General features: G+C 37.7%; 1 protein-coding gene across 2 annotated transcripts; it reads left to right on the top strand.

Annotated features, from left to right (window-relative positions):
• The first annotated feature begins 7,199 nt into the window (after positions 1-7,199).
• LOC121424488 (monocarboxylate transporter 12-B-like) lies at positions 7,200-23,334 on the top strand. Of its 2 annotated transcripts, XM_041620194.1 has the most exons (7): positions 7,200-7,459; positions 10,718-10,891; positions 16,500-16,796; positions 17,230-17,738; positions 19,990-20,215; positions 21,080-21,223; positions 22,539-23,334. In XM_041620194.1, the coding sequence occupies exons 2-7, from the start codon at positions 10,723-10,725 to the stop codon at positions 22,802-22,804; spliced, it is 1,611 nt and encodes a 536-aa protein (XP_041476128.1). In that variant the 5' UTR covers positions 7,200-7,459; positions 10,718-10,722; the 3' UTR covers positions 22,805-23,334. The 2 variants fall into 2 exon arrangements, with proteins under 2 accessions (XP_041476128.1, XP_041476129.1); XM_041620195.1 differs by lacking the exon at positions 10,718-10,891 and having other exon boundaries at positions 7,203-7,459.
• Positions 23,335-25,549: the final 2,215 nt, after the last annotated feature.

The raw sequence follows: 25,549 nt of genomic DNA, 5'->3' as shown, positions 1-25,549 counted from the left end.
GAACCTTTAGTGATTATTTGATTCCCATCTTTTTTTGTTGACTAATATGGAAAAAGAGAGAGGGATGGAAGGTATAAATACAGGCGTTATCTGGAACTAGCTTTAATACAATTTTTTGTGACTCTGCTCGTCATTTGTGAATCTTCTCTTTCACAGCATACTCCTGTTACATCTCATCTTCATTACGTAAGTTTATCATCTAGTACATATAATTGTCGTGTCGCACTCACTTATTTCCTTATACTTTGAATATTGCATGGAATTGATAATTTCAGATATACGGTACATGGTTCTCATGCATTGTAAAGTTTACTTTCTTCATATAACTTTCTCAGGAAAATTAACTTGTCTTGTTTTTTAAATCATCGTGTTTCTTGAGGTGCTATTTGTGAAGACTTGTGAGACAACTCGACCAGCTTCGATAGTGGTATTGCATTGCAGGTTATTTTCAAGAGGGTTTGGGAAAAGTTGTTAATCAATAGTCTTACCACTATTATACCATTCTACCACTATCATGCCTAACGTTACTTCGTTTTATTGCGTTCCGGGCATGCAATTTTACCTCACATGTTAGATTAATTTCAGCATCTTAGCACATTTTATAATTTTGATGTGCGCACTTCATAGTTATATTGCCATAATAATCATTGATAGTGGTAACAGTTTTTATAATAATAATAATAACAATAATAATGATAATTATAATAAAAATAATAATAATAATATTCAAAAGAAAAAGAAGAAGAAAAGGGGAAAATTATATGTAGAAGTAGTACCAGAAATAGCAGAATCATCAGAAGTTTTAGTAGTAGTGAAGTAGTAGTGGTAGTATAGTAGTAGTAGTAGTAGTAGTAGTACTACTACTAGTAGTGTAGTATAGTAGTATGTAATAATTTCAATTATCATACAGAACATTTCTATAATGGGTGTCTACAATAGCTTTATATAGGTGTTATAATATAGTAATCTGCGATAACTTTTATCTCAACCTGCATTGCTCGCCAATTCGTATAATGATTACAAATCTCATTTTTATTTTCCTTAGGAATAGTGTATGAAATAATGATAGATCGTAATAATAAATTGACTTATAAAGCGCCAAATCCACTCTGAAGAGTGCTCAAGATGCCTAAAGAGCGAATAGTTAAATAAATAAAAAAAGTTTTCAGATGATTTGAAAGTCTCGACAGAAGTACATTTTTTATGTCTTCAGAAAGGCTATTCCACAAAGTGGGGCATGCAAAAGCAAATGATCTTTTCCCAAGTTTTTGAAACTTTTGGAATAACAAGGTAGCCAGAAGTGGATGAGCACAAAGACCTAATTTGTCTGTAGAAATTGATAAATGAAAGACTGTATTTTGGAGCTGATCCAAGAATACTATGAAAAGCAAGCAACAGAATCTTAAATTCCCTTTAAAGATAAATCAAGTCATCAAAAGATATCAATATCATTTTCTTTTAAAGGATGGCTCGGAAATCTCTCATCTCACTGTTCTTTCTGGTGGTCGTTGCTGTGGTCGCTGTGAGTGCTTTCACCGATCTCGACGACGAAGAAGACAATGAATTCGAACTCGAGTTTATGAAGCGCGATCCTGTCATGACCGACATGCTGTACGCAGAGAAGAGAGGCAGAAACATGAGGAAATACAAATGTAAGTTGAAAATAACGTGATGATATGTAATAATTCATGGGGAGCTTATTATACACAGAAGTGGATTTTTTCTTCTTTCATTCTATTTTATTAATTAGGGCATTGTTATTGCTCCTATTAGGAGGTTCAAACATGTTAGGGGATTTAGGGGAGTGAGTCAAGGCAACAACGACCCCCTTATATATATATATATATGTGTGTGTGTGTGTGTGTAATCAGTGTCTGTGTGTGAAATGTAAACCCACTTTACATGATAAAATCTTTTTAAAAATGCTGGAGATATCTGAAATAAACTTTTGATTACATTCAGTCATGTCCTCAGAGCCAGTTGGCACAAAAAGCTAACTGTTGACCTTACCTAGTTCCAAAGTTGTTACAAAATGTTAAAATGTGTAAGTTTCGATTGGCTAAAATGCAAAAATAAAAATCAGAGAAATGTACCACACCGTCAGTTCGTTTTCGCCGTTTTTCCTTGACGCAGCTTGAAAATGAAGATTTGGGCGCAAACCGATTTCTGCGAGCTTTTCAAAAATGGACAGTGCTCACGCAAGACAGTGTGACATTCTGTCAAACTTTATAAGATCCAAACCCAATGATATATGTGATGAAAACCATCCCAATGGTGTATCTTTTCAATTCCCAGGACTTTTTCAAAGTGTTAGTTTTTGATTGATACGTACTCTACACTGACCTTATTGTCGTTTTGCATACATTGATAATATAGAATTGGTATTGGTGTAACTAAAATCGTTTATTCCGTAATAAATTGTGTTTTCTTGGACGGTAAGCATGCTAAGGGTGTGTTGTAAAGTTCTATGCCTCAAAAATAAATTACTTGTGTGAGATACTGATATTCCATCTATTACTCGAGGACAATTTTACTGAGTGGATATTGTCAATTTTAAAGGTGCACGATCCCAGGCGCGTAGTACAATAAGCTATGCTGCTTTTTGCTCCATATCAACATTGGGTCAAATATCTGCTGACGTCACTTCACGCAGCAGGAGACCAGGGGGGGGGGGTGTTTCATGAAAGGACTTGTCGGACGTTTTATCCAACAAGTCTCTTTTCATCCGACAGCTACCATAGGAACAGTGCCTCTCTGCCAATCAAAATCATGGAAAGATGTCAGATCTGACAACTTGTCGGATAAAAATATTGATGAAACGCTCCCCCAACGCGTTGTCAACGGGCAGCTGGCGCCGTACGCAACTCCATGTCCAAAAGCGCCCTCTACATACGGGGATCGTGCACCGTTGAATATAAGACTCAATCTTTGTAATTTTGAATTAAGAAACCAATAGTGTTTTGTTATTTGCTTGATTTTGTTACAGCTTGTACCGTTTATGGACAAACGTGCCAGTGTTTCAGAAAGACTCAAAGAGTGGCCTTTTGCTTAGGTAAGCTACTTGGAATGTTTATGTGTAGGAATGAGTACGGATTATTACGGGCTGGAGCCGTATAGAATTACTCTCAATATGTTAGATTTTATAAATCATCATAATTAAGAAATTTCAATACAGTTTATTTATTATTTGAATGTCCTTTGCAGTCAGAGCTACAAGCACTTTGAATTGCATTCACATTTTCTTTTAAAATACAATCTTGATTATTTAGTCTTTTACTACATGTTGACCTTCCCGCCTTCACCTGCTCAAGAAATATATCCTTGCTGCACATCTATGAGAAATGAAATATTTCAGATTTCAATTTATTTATAAATTGTAAAATGTTAAATGAGTTTATCACATCGCGTCTTTTCTCATTTGCTTATCTGCGTGAGTGCAAAAATTCACATCGTTCAACTATAAAATATCCTCAATCCTCATCCTCAGATGAATCTGAGCCAAACTTCCATCCCCACCCATTAAAAATCTTCGGAGAAAATAGTGGAGGAGCAATTGTCGTAAGAAAAAACTGCGTGTCACAAGACTAAATAATGCAACATAGATGATCTGTAACTGTAGGGAATGTAATATGATTGGTGGCGTACCGTGGGTCCGTTATGGGGGGCACCAGTAAAACAAAATTAGTCACTAAGTGGGTGCGCGAAGCGCGCTCGATTTCCAAACATTATATACTGACCTAATAGAGACATTTTAAGGACTGTGCCACAAATATGTATCTAACAAATTTCCTTAATAATGCGAGCACTTGTCCATGTATAGCGTCTGCACTTGAGTGCTGATTTTCTCGTTCAAATTTGAATTGCGCTCAAAGTGCCGTCACTATATAAGGAAATTATGTGCTAAATTAGCACTTAATATGTAAGAGTGCAAACAAGCTTTGTAATCATGATACGTATCTGTCTCAGTAAACAAACAATGCGAGCGCGAAGCGCGAGCTGAAATTTTTGTATATATTAACCCCAACATTTTGAGGACTATTTTTAGGAATTCGTGAAGAGCAAACCTCTCACCATAGCCATCTAAAATGTCTAATACAATAGAAATACACCTAAACACAGGCTCTTTTTAGACTCGTGGACAGGAAACATTGCAAGTGCGATGCGCGAGATGAGAATTTTTGAAATTCCGACCTGAAGAGGGACATTCTATGGATTGTTTGTAGGAATTCAACAAGAACATACGTATTTCACTAACCAAATTATGTGAGCGCGAATCTCGAGCTTTTTGTTTTATATTCAGACCTGAAAAAGATGACATTTGAAGAACTGTTTTAGGAATTCATGAAGAGCAGACATAATTATCTCCCCAAATCCACCAATGCAAACTCAAGCACGAAGCAGAAAAGTGCGAGAAAATATAATGGGATATTTTAGCACAACAGGATAATATATCTCATTACACAGACAATGCGAGCACCAGGAATGATGAACACGGGTCTTAAGCAAATTATTTTTCATATAGTTATGAAAAACATTTCACATGTAATTATAAAATGATATACATAACATACATTCTATAAAATGAAGTGCTAATTTAACACTTGATATCCTTGCACTATTACTTTAGTGACTACGCTTTGGGTGCTGATTTAGTCATTCAAATTTTAACTAGAAAATCAGCACTTAAAGTCTAGTCAGTATACAAGGACATTTAGTGCTAAATTAGCACTTCACTTTTTAGAGTGTAACATAACATAAAATCATGTATTACTAGTTTATCAAATATACAATAATTTCTTCTTCCCTCACTTTGTTTCTCTTTCTTTCTTTCTTTCTTCCTCCTTTTTTCTTTCTCTCTCTCCATCCCCTTTTCCTCCTTTTCCCCTTTTTGGGCCAGCCGATGGCCCCCCCCCGTAGTTACGCCACTGATTACGATTATTTATTTTCTTCTTTCAATGACAGGTGCTGGGGGACATAATGGCGTTGGTCAAGAGATATAGCGAGGCGTGGATGCATTGAAACATTTCCGAACAAGATCTGTTCCTTGATCCAGTATATAGTTCGATATTCTGTTAAAAATATGTTGGGCCCTCTTATAATAGTTGTAATACTCGCATGACTGAAGCAAGTTAGTGGTTTATATACGCGACTATCTCACCATTATACGTCCAAATCTAGCGCAAGTTTAAGAAGTGAACATTGTAACGGTTCCACCAACGTGACAAAGTTATTTGAATATGCTGAAATTCCGTATATCATTATTTTTTGTGCTGAATATCTCGAAATAAAACCGCAGGTTTTAATGATAATATAATCTGATCAAACATTGTTGACCCTGAGATAATTGAAGGAGCTTTCATTTTTCCGACAAGAGACACGTTTTTATTATAGACGTTGATGGACATATTGATGTGAAATTGATTTGGTTATATATGACCTTTGAATTAAATTCAATGATATAACAAATGATTGTTTTTCTGTTTGATCTGTTGTCTCCTAAATGGTGATTGATAAATGAATGTTCGGCGGGGTGTTCGGTGATGATTGATGGGCATTTTGTACGGATGCCCTCAATTATTACAGGCACTGGGTACTGATGACTCGGATCCTAACTTCACATGTAATTTGCATAGACAGCAACCCCACAAAAAACGTTTTTCTAACTTCATTCCAAATGTAGTATATATTATCATTATTATTTCCAATTGCACAGAAATAGAAAGCTCATTTCCTTTTATAACTTGTATGAAAATTGTATTGGTCTCTCCATAGAGCTATTAGCTCCATGGTCTCTCTCTCTTAATCGGTTGTGATATCCTGTTATGTAATAGCGTTGCTTTTCACTCCATTATAAGTTTGCAGCACTGACATGACTGATGTACTTCTGCGCTGTCTCTAGCAAGTTCACCCCCCTCAATTAAACATCCAGGATCTGAGCAGGGACACTTCCCTGATCTATCCAGGCTCATCAAATCATAAACTTTAGTATTTTGAGAAAGGCAAGAAACATTCAACACGAAGATGACTTGATAGTTGATAAGGGAATCAGCGCACCAACTTAAAAGTAAATAATTATGTATGATGAAAGAATACAATAAATATATATATTCTGGGCAATCATTATCCAATCGGGCAGATTTATTACCCAACTATTAGGTTGTATTACCCAATATAGACAGATTTTAACCAGCAGTTGTCTGGACAGTATGTTGCCCATTGATGGTTAATAAAATCACTTTACGACATGTGTTTCTTTGTCTATATTCCCATATCGCTAGGCCCCCCCCCCCCGGGAACGTTCTTTTTAGTAGGGGTGCTGATGTAGATTGAAAAGCAAAAAAAATCACTACAAAATGGGAACCAGATTGGTCCCGAGAATTTTGAAAGGCAAAAAAAAAAGATATCAATTAAAAAAAAAGTTTTTCACAACAAAATGTAAATTAGTCCGGAAATAATTGAAAAGCAAAATTGAAGGTCACTTTGGTTACATTTTTTTATTTTTACACATCTTCCAGAAACCCGGATGTGGTGTCTATGAAGAATACTACACGCAGCATCCCCAAGGATTATTTTTGGGGTGCTTCAGCACCCCCACCACCCCCGCAGGCTTCCCAGGGCCATGCATATAGAGAAGGAAAAATTGAAAAGGTGGAATGAATGGTTGGAAGAGAAAGGATAATACGAAAAGGTGCCATATCCCCACCAAGCAATAAACGGTTCCAAAACAGAGGGTGCATGGGGGATTTCATGAAAAGTGAATAAAATGTAAAAAAACAAAAAGTAAATAGAATAAATAAGACGAAGACAACAATAAACAGGGCCTAGAGCCGCAAAGCCCCTTCCCCCAAAAAAGTAAATATAAAAATCAAGGGAGTCAGCTATCTTGTAAGTCTATAGGGGCCTGGGTCGAAAATCCATTGTCTGACCAGGGAAGTGTAACACTTCCCTGGTCTGACAAATGAATAGAGCTGGAAGTGAAAGGGAAAGCTGAGTGACCGAAAATGAAAAAGAGGAAGATGGAAAATATGTTCTAGTAATCATTATTTCAAACTATGGATAATTGACATCCATATACGGCATTTGTTTTCCTAAGTGAGATATTACCCTCTCTTATGTCGGACTTTGATATCTATATGGACACTTTGAACATGTTAGATCTACGTGGACATTTGAACTCCCTTATCGGATATTTAATTCAGCTGTTTGGACACTTTGAACTGTCATGGTCATTTGAAATCCCTAATCGGACATCCATATTCTTATGCAGACATTTTGTTTACCAACATAATAATGTACATGGACGATTGCGATTGGTTCCAATCAGTGAACATTGGATCTGGAAAACCTATACAATAAGCCCGCTCCAAAGCCTTCTTTTTTGTCTCGCCCAAGGACTCTTCGCAGTCCGTTTCACGAGTTTCAACTTTATAACATCGTCTACTTGCCTGCTGTTTTACAGGTATATAACAAAATTTTCCATCATTTTTACTCTAATTATTATGATGCTATCTTGTTCCATAACTTTTTGTGGTTATATTGATACCATTCTGAATTATTTTTGACATGTGATTATATTGAATTTAAATGGAAAGAATCTCGAGTTATAGAAGAAACTTTCCATCTTGAAACTAATGATACTGCGCATGTATTCTACGGGTTACCGTAAATTCCAATATGTACATGTATATTCCTATTCCAAATGCGGAGTTACAGCTAGACTAAAGAATTTCATATTATTTTTTGTAAAAGTTCTGTATATGTGCTAATACTATGTTATCTTCTGTTAGCAATTTACCTTTTCCTAATTTTAGAATATTTGACAATATTTTCGTTGCTCGTTTTACAGGGTATTTAGACATTCCATCTCCACCTGGGATAAAGTTCGTATGTACAGAGACGGTAGACTTTGTTATAAATACCTCCTTTTAATTCACTATATTTTTTATCAGCAGGAACAAAAAAAGTAGGGTTCCCAAAATTGATCCCTCAGGCTGAGGTAGCCTACCCCAACATCACAAATCTTTGATTAACATGAACACTCTGGGAGGGACCCAATCAATATTTTTAAACCATATCAATTCAGAATCCTGGATACCGTAGTTATACGGAGGAGCCGTGGTGTAGTGGTTCTGACTCTCGCCTTGTAAACAGAGGGTCGTGTGTTCGAATCCCACCGCGGTCTGGCGTCCTTTGGCAAGGCGTTAATCCACACTTTGCCACTCTCGACCCAGGTGCTAAATGGGTACCCGGTAGGATGTGAAAGTCATTGTAGCTTGTCCAGTATTGTGTGCGCCTCACAGGCGACTGACTGGAATACTCCCCAGGGAGTGGAGGATGTGCACACATTGTGTGCGGGAATGACTGATTGAATCCGATGACCGGGGTAATAATATATCTGTAAAGCGCTTAGAAACGTCGTTCCGATGGATTAAGCGCTATATAAAAGCGGATTATTATTATTATTATATACAATAATTCATCAAGTAAAATGCTGTATGGTCAAGAAGATCGAATGCCCGTTTAAAAAAAAAAACAGGGCCCCAATAATGTACCCATGATCAATATTGACGCGTAAATAATCATTCACATCTATCAACATTATCAATGTAGTGGTTGTTGAAAATAGAGTTCGGAAACCAGATTGGTATATGTATGTATATAAGTATGTTATTTGATACAATGTATGTGTATAGTCGTTTATGTACTAGCCTATTCCAGTATTTTCATATTGACTCAATATAAACATGACAAATATAGGCTTACAGTTAATTACCAGGTTTTTATCACCCGATTTAGGAGACAGGGTTGACTTTTGCCCATTTCCAATCAGGCATTGAGAGTCCAGTTGAAATAGAGACATTGAAAATATGTTTTAGGTGCTTACTGGTAAATGGTGCATAACGTCAGAGTTCTTAAGAAACAAACTCCTCAGTTATCGTTTCAAAGTGGAACTTACTATGGGTGACTGGGTTTGGCCTTGTATGCCTGGTTGCATAACTATTGTCCAGTGTCCTAAAAAATACTCGTTTCACTCTAAAAAAAGGTTTACCCCAATATTGGGTAAAATGGGAACATGCATGTACCTTAGGTAAAAAGATGCCAAATATTTTGTAAATTTTACGCAACGTTGTATTGAAATAGCCCAATATGGGGTAAACAAAGTACCCAGGAAACTTGCACTTTCCCTTTCTAGCCAATATTGGGCATGTTGGGTAGAATCTTACTCCGTGATTTATAGAGTGTGAAGGAATTCGCCACATAAACATGATAAATTTCTTCTGGCAAGACACCAACCAGTTTCAGTACGCAATCCAGTACAAAATAAACTTTTAGACTGCATGTGTTTTGTAAGTTTTTCAAGTACGTCCAGCATCACAAATATTCTTCTCTAATTCATTGATAGAGTGCTGTTTTTTTAAGATGCTAACCGAAATTATCAACCTCATTTCTAACTCGTTTAAATTTAACCCAAAACCGAGAATTACCAATTTCCATTAATTTACGTTGTCTAGACTGCAGTTGTAAAAAAATCACCTGTTGGCCATCATGGCCATGGCGCACTATTGAAAATTTCATTAAAATCGGATGTAAAATAAGAAAGTTATGACATTTTAAAGTTTCGCTTAATTTCACATAACAGTAATACCGATGTTTTACCGATTTTTTTTACCTGACTGCTAAGAAAACACGAATGCCTAAGATATAATTACGCACATCCTGATCGGTATGAAAATTGGCAGACTGATGACGTCATCCACTCACTGTTTCCTTTGTATTTTATTATATGAAATGTTCTATTTTTCTCCTTGTAAGCTAAAACAAAGTTTTATTTCTCCCTGAACATGTGGAATTACCATTATTTTTTTACAGTTCATGGTTAAGTTAAAGGTCAAGTCCACCCCTGGGAAATGATGACTTGAATAAAAAGAGAATAATCAAACTAGAATAGTGTTGAAAATTTCATCAAAATCGGATGTAGAATAAGAAAGTCATGACATTTTGAAGTTTCGCTTATTTTTTTAACAGTGATATGCACAACTATGAGTGTTTTTGTTTATTGTTCGAATTATACAATATTTCATTTTTTTTTATAGATTTGACAATTAGGACCAACTTGACTGACTCATGTAATATTAAATAATGCTAATTCCGAATGATCAGGGGGGAATTAATCGTTGTATCACTTGACAATGAGGAAAAAATTGGATTATGTCAGTTTCATAAAATGCAAAAGAAATAGTGAGTGAGTGATGTCATCAGTTCCCTCATTTACATACCAGCCAGGATGTGAAAAAAAAACTGTTTCATGAAATTAAGCAAAACTTTAAAATGCCATATCTTTCTTATTTTACATTCGATTTTTATGAAATTTTTAGTGTTATGCTTGTTGGACTTTTCTCTTTTTAATCAAATCAACTTTTTGTTGGGGTGAACTTGCCCTTTAAGTTAAGTTGATCCAGAAGGTGTTCGAATCCAAACAGGAATTAAGGGGAAATGTGATATACTATCAGTTGTCATTGAAAACGATTAACAAAGAGACCAAATGTCCTTCGCCAGCCATCGCTTGGCATATTTCAGGCAATTCGGTTAGATGTGAGGAGGACTTGGCAATTTACCGTTATAACTGCACATTTTGGTAACAGAAAATCCTTTCAGACAAAAGGTGCACTATCGGCACATTCTAGTAAATTGAACATTTTGGTAATTTACATGGCAGCAAGGATGGGATCACGGATTGAAACTACGAAGCGGTGGTTAAGTGACCGGTGGGGTTGGGTCGTCGTAGCCGGTACTTCAGTGTTTTTCTTTCTCACTTTTGGATTCATGCTTGTCTTCAGCATTGTATTCGTCGCCCTCCAAGAAGAATTCAACAGTACAGTTACCCAAACAGGTATGTATGTCTGTTCACATATCACAAATGCTCGCATACCACCAGCTATTTTAACGGTTACACTTCGTAATTCCGAAATTGCGTATACCTCGATGTTCGTGGCATAATTCCGAAGATTCGTTGATCCGAAAAGGAAATGAGGTTCGTAATTCCGAAGGTTTGTTAATCCGAAAACGAAATGAGGCTCGTAATTCCGAAGGTTCGTTAGTCCGAAAACGAAATGAGCAACGAACCTCATTTCGTTTTCGGATAAACGAACCTTCGGAACAACGAACCTTATTTCGTTTTCGGATTAACGAACCTTCGGAACAACGAATCTCATTTCGTTTTCGGATTGTCGACCCTTCGGAATAAAGAAGCTTCGGAATTACAAATGTATATGATTTTAACAAATGTTTAAAATGTAAATAGCAATCTTGAAAATGTTCAGGTTATGATATTTAAATAATTTACTGCTATTTTGGACATTGTTGTTCAACTCTGTACTTAAAGCAGCAAATATTAGAACTTGATCATTTTGAAATGATCATAGTGCTGACGATTACATTATTTTACAACTTTAAAGTACTAGTAATTTTCTCTATAAAAGGTGTCATGTAGGAACATTCAAATAAACACTTCTTGCGAGAACAATGACAGATAAACATGAACTTGCCGTTACTCAGCTTATATTGCCACTGGGAATATTCCCAGATGAAAGCGACATTTACAATTTTTGTAAAAAGGTACTGAATAATGCAAGCCACAATCAACCAGTAGAGACCTCATCCAAGGAGGTCAATTTAAAAGAGGGAAACCGGGTCACGTGACCTCCCAGAAGGAAGACATCCAACCGGGATTCCAGGGCAGGTATTTCCTGGAGTGCGGATTCCCCCTATTTCCATTGATCATGTATTCAATACAAGGTTATCTCGTGTGTGTGAAATAAGTTGGGGTAGAGGCTTCAAGAGATGAACGTGACTTCTTTGAAGGGGTAAACATCCAGCCGGGCTTCCAAGTTAGGAGACTTAGGGGAGTCGGGCTCCCCTCTCCCGATCATTTTATGGACAAAATTAGTATACAGTCCCTTCCCCTGATGTTGGAATTTAACCGATATAAGAAAAAACCCCATTAATCAGATTAGACCCCCATAACAAGCACATCCAACCAAACAAGCCCAACCAACCAACAATATCAATCCCATCCAACCAACCAAACAAGCCCAACCAACCATATCAAGCCCATCCATCCAACCAAACAAACCCATCCAACCAACTAGTGCAGTCCATCCATCCAACCAACCAAAGCAAGTTCAAGTCCATTTTCAAATTTCAAGAAGTATATATCATAACTAAATTCACGTATGTATATGTATATCAAGCAAACTAAAAAAAAAATCGGGCAAAAGAACTCGACGAGGGCAACTATGTGTCCAACCAACATTGGGCATTTCTTTTTGGGATTATCATTTATCCAGTCTGATATAAATTTTGCCCATATTAAAGTAATTGCTGCTCTTTATCCTACTGGACATTATGCTTTCTGCATTGGGTAAAATACTGCCCCAAATTTGTTGGACACACAATCACCCTAAGCGGGCGGTAAAAATTACCCAATAATGTTTTTTTCACCGTGCATGCATTATAATTCAATTCAATTCAATTCTTTTATTTCATTTCCATTCAAAACATAAAAAAGTAATATAAAGCAATACAAATCAAGCACAATTTTACAGAAGGGCATTCTTTCTTCATAAAACAGACAAAAAGAAAACAGTATAATATGGAGCATAATGGGATCCACCAAAAAGCAAAGCTTGTAAAGTGTGGATCCCCCTTTTTGGAAATGAAGAAATTATTGTTGACTTATTCTTATATGCGAACATGCATGTATTACAGGAAAGAAAAAGAGAACAAAAGAAATCATTATTGATGCAAACATAATTACTGAACAAATGCAGAGCTTTTCACACAAAGAGGTCTTCGTTGTAAGAATATCTTGCGCAAGACAGAAGAAAAAAACAGAGAGAGGGGATGACAAGACATATAAGACAAGACGACAGAGACAGGACATGACACAGGAGTACAACTACATACCAGCCTAAATTACCATTCTTCCGAGGCGCAGCTTAGCTCAGGCAGCCTTCTAGCGCTTAGTGCATTCAGAGGACGTACTCCTACTGGGTACCCATTCACAAAACCTGGGTTGAGTGCAGCGCAATGTAGGTAGATCTCTTGCCGAAGGAAAACACGCAAACCTAGGTCATTATGATTGAGAGAGACCTCGACGCCCCCACGATAAAATATCATTTTCATTTGTACAAATCCCGGGGGGGGGGGACGTGTCCCCCCTACTCAAAATAGTAGGGGGACACAATATCAAATGTCCCCCTTATTATTTGTGGTCTTTTATGATGGTAAGAAATACATCATTCAAATCGAAATAAAACATGTATTTTAGGACGAAATGACCTTACCCCTGGGATGATAATCTTTTTTTGTGCCTGTCAATTTTTCCAGCCACTTGTCCCCCTACCTTTTGAGAGAGATTTCCGCTCCTGCCTGCAAGTCATCGAAAAACTACCCAAACAATATACCCTGGGTATCAAAAGAACTGAGAGACTTAAATGAATAGTGCATTATGCTCCTGTATTCGGGTTGAAGTAAAGAATATCCAAAAACTAATCAAAGAAAAGGTCAAATGGTGCAAAGGTGTGTATAAGAAAAGACTGAAAGAAGTTTCACGGATAATGACCCGAAAACTGCATGACCCTATGTGTCAATCTTTTGCAGACAATCTAAATGAATTTTATTGCAGATTCGATAGGAAAGATTTTCGTTTGAGAACAACGAACTAGTTAGGAAATTAAAAGGAAAAAAGATGGATGAATACGAAAGCAATTGAACTGTTTTGACGGAACATGACGTAAGAGTGTCGTTAGGTCATGTAAAGGTTAACCCGATGCAGATTGTATCCCGAATAAAGTTTTGAAAACATGTAAAGACCAGCTCGCTAGTATTTTTCAGACAACTGTTTCAAATCGCCCTCGATTGTGGAGTTATTCCGGAACTTTGGAAAACATCATCCATAGTTCCTATTCCAAAAGTCAAGAACCCGGTTGATTATGAATGATTATAGACCGATTGCGTGAACATGCCGTATAATGAAATGTTTCGAGAAACTGATGTTAAAATATCTGTTAAAACAAACAGAGGTTCATTTAGATCCATTACAGTTTGCCTATAGATCAAACAGGGGAGTAAAAGATGCAGTTCTACTGCGCTTACACAAAATATTCTCTCATTTATACAAGGCTAAAACGTATGTGAGATCGACATTTATCTATTTTTCAAGTGCATTATGCTCTTTGGTTCCACATCTGCTATTTTAGAAACTAGATGAATATAATGTTTATCCACAATATTATCACTTCTGCTTCTTGACTTTTTGCTGAACCGACCGACCACAAATGGTTAAAGTTGGACAGATAAAATCAGGGGCCTGTTGCACAAAACTTTTTACCTGAGAAAACTCTGGTAAAAACTGAAAACTAAGGTTAGTCTGATTTCTGCCATTGACTTAAACACAGGGCAAAAACTGCGGTAAAAACAACCTGAGTTTTCTTAGGTAAAGGGTTTTATACAACGGGCCCCAGGTGTTAGTTCAGTTAATATCGGGGTGCCCCAAGGATGTGTTCTTTCCCCGGCCCTGTTCTCAATATATACAAGCGACTGTGTTAGCACAAATAACAAATGATTAATAATTAAGTACGCTGATGATACTGTAATATCTGGGTTTCTTTCCGTGGACACAAACCGCTACTTCTCAGAAGTATCACATTTCGTCAAATGGTGCGACACTCATCATTTGCTTTTAAATGTAGGAAAACGAAATAAATAATCATTGACTTTAAAAGAAATGTTACTGAACACATGCCACTCGAAATACATGGAAAGCCCATTGACCAGGTCAAGGAATACAGGTACCTTGCTACCACAATCACGAATATCCATTTGGATATAAGTCGATTTTGTCCCTGTTTTACAAGTCTATTATCCAATCTAAAAGTTGTAATGTTCAATGTAATTTGCCTCTATAGCAACCTTTAATTCAAATGAGCAAGAATGTGATTTTAGAAATACTACTTGTAGTGTTCCGCAAGGGAGTCTTTTAGGCCCTTTGTTGTTCATCCTTTATATAAATGATTTTCATAAATCCTCCGATTTACTGTCATTCATTTTATTCGCAGATGATACTAACTTATTCTTTTCACACAGAGATCCAAATGTTCTTGTTGATGTCGTCAATGCAGAGTTGCGAAATGTTTTAGAATGGATAAGAACCAGCGAAATTGGAGTTACTCGATCCCATTTCCCTGGTCTACATGGTCTAAGCCATGGCAAAGTTACTTTATGCACATCACACTCTAACCCAACTTACCCATGTTACCCAAGCATCATCTATATACTATACATGTACGTCAGAGAGTGCGGTATAAGCTAGATGCTATACAGTGCGTATCAAAAAAAAAGTTTACACTTTGAAAAAGCCCTGGGAATTAAAAAATATACAACATGTGGGTACTTTTTTTACATATAATCTTGGGTTTGGGTCTCATTTTTCTAAAGAAAGTAAAAGTTTTGAGAGAATGTTACAATTGAGTGAGCACTGTTGCAGAAATCTGTTTGCGCAGAAATGCTCGTTTTTCACGCTGTGTCAAGGGGAAAGGGCGAAATCGAACTTACCCTGCAAAATCATTATCATACATTTCCCTTGCACTGTTAGTCAATTGAATAAAACGGATACATTCAAGCATTTTGTAACAATTTTGCCACCCAAATTAAAATGTCAACACTTAGTAAGCACAACCTTTACCATTTTTTTGCAGCTTGATCTGAGGACATAAGTTAATCTGAACAAAAGTTTATTATCAGACATCTCCAGCATTTTTTCACTAAGGTTTTGGGTTTACGTTTCATTTTTCATTTAGTACTTGTTTCTCCACACTTTTCCCAAGCTTGACAATGATAAACAAAATGAAAATCAAGCCTAAGCCATTTCATGTAAATCATAGCTCAGTGTAAAACAAATATCGTTTCAATGGCCCTGGTGTGTGGGGGAGTGGGATGGGGCGCAATGCACTCTTCGAAGTGTTTTGGGCAAGAAAAGAAGTTAAAAAGAGTAAAAATATCTTCAAATCGATTTTACTAGCTAAATGCCATTTGTTCTTCATCATTAAGGTCTTTTTTTATTCGCATAACTATTTCAAAGTTCTGCGCAAATCATTTTAGACTAACTTTTCAAAAGCAAGTGGTGCTCACTCAAGCGGAAATATTTTTCGACAGTTATATCGTAATTTGCTTAAAAGGATCTATACCAATGTTAAAATGTAGAAAAATCTTTAGGGAATTACAAATGTATAATTTTACAAAACTTTTGTAAAATGTAATAGTGCACGACATTAGATATCCCGTGACTCTATTTAAACTAATCAGATAACAAAACAACCTTATAAGTTGTATATTACACACCCCTATAGCTACCCCATCAAAGATATAACTTTGTATGGACATGCGTGATTAAATACACACCCCACCCACGTGTTCCCATTATTTTGTTACTTCCACAGCATGGGTTGGTTCTATACCCTTCGGCTTTTGCTGTCTCTGCTCTCCCCTAACCAATCTTCTGCTTGAACGCTTTGAACATCGTGCTATCGTCGCGACAGGATCGGCGATCTCATCGGTTGGCATCATTGTGACGTCATTCATGCCATCCCTTTCACCGATGTACTTCTCGTTCAGCTTAGCCTTTGGCCTTGGATCCGGGATGACGTTATTTGGTTGCTTCAATCTCATCCTCGCCTATTACCCCCTCAAGAATTCAACCAGAGCCACAGTCATACCCATGGCTAACACGAATCTTGGTAATTATATCCCTAGATGCCCATGTGGAGTCAAACGTTATTCCGTGCAGGATCCGTGCGCATGTAAAAGAAGACTATACGATTGATATAGTCAGCACGGATTCATAAGCTCCTCGCCTCTGCTATTTGTCAAAATCGAGGCCCACAACCCTAATAATTTTTCTTTGACTTTTATAAAAAAAAAAAAATCACCATGAAAAAATTAACTACAAAATTAGCAACAACCCATCCGAACAAAGCCGCTGTTACGGTGCCATCCCGTCAGTCCCCACCGACGTAATGGCCCTAAATTTAGATGGACGTATCTTCTAGTTGTACCGCAATATAAAAAAATACTTAATTATGTAAGCTCACAGCGCTGACTTTGATGTTCTCCTGAAAATTTTCATTGGTTTTTTTTATATATATATATTTTTTTTTTTTTATTTTACAGGCGTGTTTTCCCTTGGACCTTTGACCTACTTTCTGCAGACACGATATGGATGGAGGAACATGCTAAGAATTATGGGATCGTTGATCGGGGTCGTCTGCATACCTTTAAGTTTTCTGGTTTTGAAACCGCCGTCTAAATCCGACACGGAAGACAATACAGGTTCGGCGTCCGGAATTGGAACGATGAAATACTCCGAGATCGCTTCTTCGAAAGAGGATATTGCTGATGATAATCAAAGCGAGGGTATCGAAATTCAAAACGATTCTCCGAGGCATGAAATATCCCCAGAAACGGACGACATCATTACTGGGTCTGATGATTTTAACAACACCTTGAGGAAAGGCGAGCGGCGAGCATCGGATATCAAAGTTCTAACGTATCAAGAAAGCGACTCGCATCATAATCCCATTTACAGCATTCTTCGTACTCTATTGTATCCAGATGTCTTATTGCTCTCATTTACTGTATTCGGATATGGTCTTGTGAACTCCTTTTTGGTCATACAACTGGTGAGACAGAAGCTTTGTTCAGATATGGCGCGAGAAAGCTCAGCAAATATTATCTCTGAAGTGTTCTGTCTTTGCGAAACTGTTGTACGTTGGGACAAGCCCTAAAGAAATGTCCAGATCGAGACACCTGGGGCCCGTAAAACAAAACTTAGCAATGATCTTAGAACATTTTTCTGCGATTGATTCCATTGATTGCAATTCACAATATACAAATGAAAATCAAGCGTACGATCAATCGCTAACCTTTGTGTTACGGGACCCTGGAGAACTTAATCATGGCATCACATATTCGTATGTTGTGACTCAAGGAAAGTGCGTCTAAAACAACTTTATACTTTTGAAATGGTTAATTCCTGCCCAGCCTAATTTTGATATTCTTTGTTTTTGTGGGTACTGCTCACTCACGCATGAATTGCTTTCCAACTTTTTGGTGTAATTTGAAAGTCGGCTTTATCGGCTTTCCATATTTATGTTATAGAGGTCTTTTACCCCAAAGTGATATATGTTTTATTTGACAGCAATTTTAAAAGTGTGTAGTTTATTTTTTTAGACGCACTGCATGAACATAAATGAGCTCCTGACGATAATGGAAAGTCGGTTTATAACAGTCACAATAACGTTCTTGGTGAGCTTTGTGGCGCTGATGTGATGCTGATTCATGTCGCTTTAGTTAAGGCACCATAGTTTCATTAGTTTGAAATTAACCAGACTGTCCATTGGGCGTCAATATAATCACATGACAGAGTGCAAAGTAAGATCCAAGTTCCGACAGACTAAACTATGGTGACCTTATTCATGTAATTGGGCACGTGAGTATTTGTAGCAGTAGCTTTTGTTATGGTGGTGGTGATGGACAGTACGTAGTAGTAGCAGAAGAAGTAGTAGTAATAGTAATAGTATAAGTTGTAGAAATATTAGAAGTAGTGGCGGTTGTCGTCGTCGTCCTCGTAGTAGCAGTGTAGTAGTAGTAGTAGTAGCTGAATAGTGGCCGAAGTAAACAGTGTAGTTATCTTAAGATGCACAGGATGGCCTGTAATTGTGGTATAATGTAACGGGAGAGAGGGGGCTAACGAAGACAGTCTGCAGCATAAGTGAAGATTGCTATTATTTGGGAGGTTGGTGCCTGGAATAGATAGGTTCCAAACCTACGTTCGCGCCATTCCGAGATCTTAACGAAGAAAGTGTTCTTGTGCTATTTGGTGATAAAGTTTTGGACTTATATTTGTTGGGACTTGAATGATATGTCCCATGTTTCAACTCTCTTATCCAGTTTATAAGGCAATATCTTAGCGAGCTGATCGATCTGTCTGTAAAGTAATCCGTCATCAGCGGTTAGACTATTTCTAACGCTGGGTTGTAATCATTAAAGGAAGACCAACGGGTCGAGGATTGTGCCCTGCTGGATACCAGGTAAAAAAAAATGAACCGGTGCAGATTGATGCCAATCCCCTATCGGTCGCGAGGATTATTTGCGGACATCTCCTACTGACATTGGTGCAGAGGGTCACTGATCTTTCAGTGGGAAACTTTGGTGGTGATTTGCTTTGGGGGCGCCATCGAAATTCATTATTATCAATACTGACGTGCTTTGTCCTATCGACGGCCAACATAGGGTCGTATACCGTGGTCATGGTGGTAGGAAATTAGTAATCAAATCGAAACCCTTGATTTAGAGACGTTGGCGTAATGTCACCAATGGCCTTTGCTTGCACATGATGTGCTCTAGGAGCTTGTACAATGTTGACGTAAGCGGGACAAGTATTTAGTTTTCTGCCATGTTTATTTCTTTATGTTTGTATTAACACATTCAGGCAGTAGTTGATATACACTGATATATAGGTACCGTAGTGGGTTCAACAGCTAGGTCTTAAAATGAGATCAATAAAAATGATAATGGCAGTTAATTAGTTTGTCCAAGATTCAAAATTAACAACGTCTTTCCAGTTACTAGTGTCATCATATTTTCAAACCTTTAGATGGGTATTGCCTGTACTTTTCAGACTAATTTGTCACTCACATACCTAGATATTTACCATAGTAATCCATATCTGAATAGCGTACTGCCATACCGTAAAGATTATTGCATTGTGCCTCACTCTGTATGTGTTACAGACTGCTAATTCGTCGTCACCGTCGTCGTCGTAGTAGTAGTAGTAGTATCACACTGATTAAGACTAGAAGTAGACATGGAAGAAGAAGTGTATGTAGCAGCAGTATATCAAAGTGATAATGGTTATTCTTCAATTATCAGGTAAACTTCGTGATTTCTATCGGGCACACGGCAGAGCAAGGAACACAGGCCGTCATGGTCATGAGCATCTCCGTTATGATCGGTAAAATACTGCTAGTCCTGTTTGCAGACATGGCACCTTTTCCTAAAATTGGCTTCTTCCCAATCTCCAGTTTCATCGGAACTGGTATACTATTTGCATTCCTATGGGTGCATCAACTCGTCGCTTTATTGGTGATGACGGCAGGTTAGTGATAGCTTGTATTTCCTAACGGGGCAGGAGTCAGACCATGCAAGTAGTTGACAGGAGACTTTCGTAACTTCCGTACATTTTTTTTAAGAAAAGGAAGAATTAAGGTAGGATTACATGCAGGGCTACAACAAATTATAAATAAATCTAATATTTTCTAACTTATATTAAAAAAAATCATTGCTGGTTGACTTAGGTGGCCCTCGATCGTTTCAGTGTAGGTTATACAAATCAGCGCAACAGTTTTTGTGGTGGAACATGGATAACGATGGGTTTTTTAATATAAACTTTTATTATGGTGTTTCATCGATCATAACACCGTATGTTCATTTATAATTTTTGTCTCGCCTGCATAGCAGAGCGAGACTATAGGCGCCGCTTTTCGGACGGCGCGCCGTGAACATCAAGTTTTAGTGTTGAAATGACATGATAACAACTTAAAAAGTGCAAGGACCGAGTTCATGAAACTTGGACATATAGGTAATCAAGTATTACTTAACATCCTTCCTTGGTTTCGGGTCACACGACCAAAGTCAAAGGTCATTTTATAGGGTCAATGAACTTTGGCCCTGTTGGGGGTATTTGTTGAATTACCATCGTAACTTGGAAAGTTTGTGTCTATCTCATAAAACTTAGACATAAGTGTAATCAAGTATAAATGGTTGTTTTGCACATAATTCTTAGATCAGATCATCATGGTCAAATGTCATTTTGGGTCAATGGATATAGTATTTCATTATCATATAACTGTTTTTTTTTGGTGAATATTTATTCAATAGCTGTTTTCAAAGTTGGCACTGCTGCTATATCGAATCGTGTAATGTAGGCAAGACTGTTCCACTTGTTTTATTTTTAATGCAGCATTGGGTGCAACGGTGATGAGTGTATGCGACAGTCTTCCGTTTTCAGTTTCCAACAATACCTTCGGTGTTTCTATAGGAACTCATGCCTTACCAGTTATCGCCTTCTTCCATGGAGCTGGATTCATCTTAGCCTCTCTCCTAGGTACGTCTTTCATAAGATATTTTTTTAAAAAATATTTGCAATCCTCTTTGGAGCACTGCGTTCTTACGATCATGGTAATAATGGAGGGTTTCAAAACTCTCTCGACCATACAAAATCTCGCATGGTTCTTACGATGTTCTTGCGACATTCGTATGGCTGCCTCACGAAGGACGTTAAATAAAGTTTAGGACAAGACCATGGAATAATGGCACAGTCACATTTCGCTATGATGGCCGTTCAGCAAGTCATAAACCCCCTGGGGGAGTCAAATATATTGCTGCTGTACACATGCCTGACCCCAAAAAACGCATTTAAAGGGGCGTTTTTTTAGTTTTGGACGCGGACTGCGCGTTCACTCGTCAAAGGCTGGTCACACCGCCCGAGCGTTGTTGGAGCGGTCGTGGAGCGGTAGGGAGAGAGGGTCGAATTTCGCTCACAAAATTGGAGAAAAAAATCGATAACAAAAATCGAAAAAAAACAATCGAAATCAAAAATGGTGAACGGTAGCGAGCGGTGATGATTTTTTCTCTCCGCTCCACGACCGCTCCAACAACATTCGTGCGGTGTGACCAGGCCTTTAATGGTATCAAAATACCGATTTTTTTTTTAAGTTTGGTTTTAAAGACTGGTCAAACGCATTAAGGGTATGTTTTTTCCAAAGTTTTTTTTTTAAGACTAGCCAGGCGTGTTTTTTCCCCAAGCTTTTTCGCCGGGACCTTTTCCTCCTCGTTTTTGAAAAGTGTTCGGGTCCTACTATATTGTTCGTGGTATTTTACCCTATTACTGCACTGAGGGCATGCAATACCCACGGAGATTTTTTTTTCAATTGTTCATCTTGTAAGCACGTACACAAAACTTGTTTAGGGTACATATTCAGTGGCGACAACTTGTTTAGGGGCCAAATAAATGTGTAAATGAAGCCCGCGAAAAACTTGTTTAGGGGGCTCTTTTGCACACAGAAAAACTCGTTCAGGGGGTGTTTGGAAGTAATTTGGTCACGCATGTTTACAGCAATACATTTGACTGCCCCCCCCCCCTTGGGTCGAAAACAGCCGTCTCTGTAAATTTGTGCACCAGCTTTCTATTTTATGAGGTTCGTTTAGAAATCCGTAAAACAGCTGTTATCAATGGCGTGCGGAGTGCAGCATTGGCTGCTAACTTGCGAATAGTAGTTTCGTACGGCCTTTTATTAAAAGATCTTTTTAATGGTCTATAAGTCGTTCGTATATCGTTCGTACCAATCCTTAATGGTATCTGTGACCGAATCACCGAACTATAACCAATAAATTATCATTCCTCTTTTTTCTTCTTGCAGGTGAGAGCGTAGATCAGACTGGTTCTTACGACGTGGCTTTCTACACCTGCATTGGGGTTTACGTCGTTTGTGCGTCGTTTTGCATTCTAGTTCCCGTTTACCAAAAGTGTTTCGTCAAAGACCGTTTTATCATGGACGTTTTCATTGGATGCAAACATAGAGTAAAGAAACAAAGTGAGCAAATGTCGAACGAAAAGGAGAAAGCGGAGTGTGTAAATGAAGAAGAAATAACACACATGGTCACTGATATGGTGTCTTCAGTATAACGGAATGATGTCTTCAAATGTTTTTTTTTCAAAGCCACACAAAATGATCCATAGGTGCATGATGTAGGTGGTCAGCGGCGTACCGTGGGTCACAGCACGGGAGGGGAGCGATTTTTTTCCCCGTGATTTTAACGCGCGTAACCGCTGTCAATTCGCAATTTTATAGCGTCTTGAATAAAGACCACTACCACGTCCGTGTTAACCTTTTTGAAGAAGGGTCTCGACGTCACATCGTCTATGTAGCTGGAACTTAGGGGTGTATTTAAAATTTTCACAGGCGGTCAGGGTTTACTAACGGTTGGTCTAATGTCACTTTGTTTAATCTTCAGATGGGCTAACTGCATGTACTTGGGCTAAATCCAATTCTCATTTGCTCTAAAGACCACTTGGTCTAATAGCAAATTAGTTTAATGACCACTTGGCCTATAACAGCTAATTGGTCTACTGGGTCTAATATATGCTTTTCACACTGGACTTTTTGTCCTAAATTGGTGGGGCTAAGGGGGGTCTTAGCCCCACCAATTTCCCGGGGTTAAGCTTAGCCCACTTCGTTTTCACACTACGTTGTAGCAAATTGGGCTAGCACGGTAAATAGTACGTTACTATCTGGCCCTGCAAAAAAAGCAAGGTTAGCCGGCTTATTGTGGTGCTAGCACCACAATTGCGGTGCGAAGAGATGCAGTGTGAAAACGAAACAGGGCTAAGGAAAGTGGGGCTAAGCATTAACCAATCACAGTAGTCGAATTGCACGTTAATCACGCCCTGTATGGTAAAACCATGCAGTATTCATGAGCTGAGGGAGACGGTCCGGGGTTAAGGCATTAACCACGGTTGAGCAGTAAGTATGGGGTTAAGAAAGACAGTGTGAATCGAAAAAAGGATAGTATGGGGTTAAGAAAGACAGTGTGAATCGAAAAAAAAAGATAGTATGGGGTTAAGGATAGTATGGGTTTAAGGAAATGCAATGTGAAAAGCATAATAGACGATTTGTCTAATGCCCAGTTGGGCTAATCGTCATTGGTCTAATGCCAGTAAGTCTAATACTAGTTGGTCTAATACCTGATGGTCTAATCCTCACTTGGTATATTTTTAATTTGGTCTATATTACTGTTAGTCTAATTTCCTTTTCGGCTAATTTCCACTTCGGTTTGCACTTCGTCTAATATCCTGATAGTCTAACATTCATTTCGTCTACATGCCACTTGGTCTTATTTCCAATTTGTCTAATTTCCATTTGGGATAATTGTTGGGCTATTCCTATCTGGAGGCGTTTCATCAATATTTTTGTCCGACAAGTTGTTAGATCTGACAGCTTTCCTGGATTCTGATTGGTTGAGAAGCACTGTTACTATAGTAACTGTCGGATAAAACAGGACTTGTCGGATGAAACGTCCGACAAGTCCTTTCGTGAAACGCTCCCCAGGTCATCATACATACAGTTTGTTTATGTTATTTGTGTTTTTTTTTTCATTTTTGAACATGAATACTGTAGAAATTTAATATTGCATTGCATGCATATGTTTAGGCCTTTATATATAGGCCCTATTTAAGCCTATTTATTTTTATGTAAATGAGAAGGGAAGGGGAAGGAATAAAAAATAACAAGCGAAAAATAAATTAGGAAGAAATGGGAATGATTAAGGTTGAATGAAGAATTCCCTACATTTAAAAAAGTTGATGTAGAAGAAGATAAAAAAGAAGTAGAATAAGAACAAGAAGAGGAAGAACATGTAGAAGAACAACAACTAGAACAAGAACGACAAGAAGGAGGAGAAAAGAGGAAAAAAGTAGACAATGAAGGATGACTGCTCATAAGATATATGTGCCTTTTTTTATTATTTTTCAAATTACATGATTTAACGGCTTTACTTCACACTCTTATAAACTAAAAAAAAATGCCTTATCTCTTGGGGCTACGTTCGAACGTTCAAGAATTGTCCATATTAATACGTAATGTCTCCTCGGTGACTCAAATAGATGTTTAACTAAACCTGTTTACGTTACCCATAGCCCCTCCCTCATCCATTATAAGTACATTGATTAAACATGTTAAACAAGGAGAACCTTCGTAATCCGGTTATTCTGATGTAACTTTTGTCACCCGTAGAGCCCGGGGGTGCGACATCCCTTCTATTCTTCATACCGTCGGCAAATCTACGTTTCCATTGGCAATTTGCGCTCCCGTCGGCAAATCTGAGGGAAAATGAAGGAAAAAGAGGAAACTCGTATTTGAATGTTATTTTCCCAGCGTGTTTATATTGAAGACATCGTTAGAAAAAAAAATCTCCAAAAATCAAAACCCGAGTGATTTCGCACGCGCACGCGACCCGACTGATACTATCATTATTGTTGTTTTATTTGTCAAGGCTAGGGTAATTGCAATGAAAGAATTTGAGAGAGTTTAAAATATATTGAATTTTGTGGTATCGCAAATCATTTTTCGTTTTTGTTTGTTTTATTGCATGAGTGAATATCTAGATTAATTTAGAAACGAATTGGATTATATATTTCAGTGCGTATCAAAAAAAACGGGACAGATTTGGAAAGTCTATAAATTTTTTGTTTCAAATTGTGATGTCTATATTTTGGTGTTAATAGATGCTATAAGGTCTTATCTTTGAAATGCAATAAAAAAAAATAAATTTTGTTCATGCTTGAGCGAACACGGGACGTTTTTGTTGGGGGTCCAAAAAGAGGCTTGCGCCAGAATTGCAGAATATAAGTCATATGATGATCAGACTTCTT

This window comes from Lytechinus variegatus, chromosome 11, assembly GCF_018143015.1.
Source record: "Lytechinus variegatus isolate NC3 chromosome 11, Lvar_3.0, whole genome shotgun sequence".
Classification (NCBI taxonomy): domain Eukaryota; kingdom Metazoa; phylum Echinodermata; class Echinoidea; order Temnopleuroida; family Toxopneustidae; genus Lytechinus; species Lytechinus variegatus.
Note: the sequence above shows the minus strand (reverse complement) of the source record. Positions and strands in the feature narration are given on the sequence as shown.

Bases quoted from the DNA above. Each gene is read 5' to 3' on its own strand.
- LOC121424488 (XM_041620194.1), top strand. From the start codon at position 10,723: ATGGGATCACGGATTGAAACTACGAAGCGGTGGTTAAGTGACCGGTGG. The intron at 17,739-19,989 runs GTGAGACAGAAG...TTCAATTATCAG, and splicing joins CCTTTTTGGTCATACAACTG to GTAAACTTCGTGATTTCTAT. The intron at 21,224-22,538 runs GTACGTCTTTCA...TTCTTCTTGCAG, and splicing joins CATCTTAGCCTCTCTCCTAG to GTGAGAGCGTAGATCAGACT.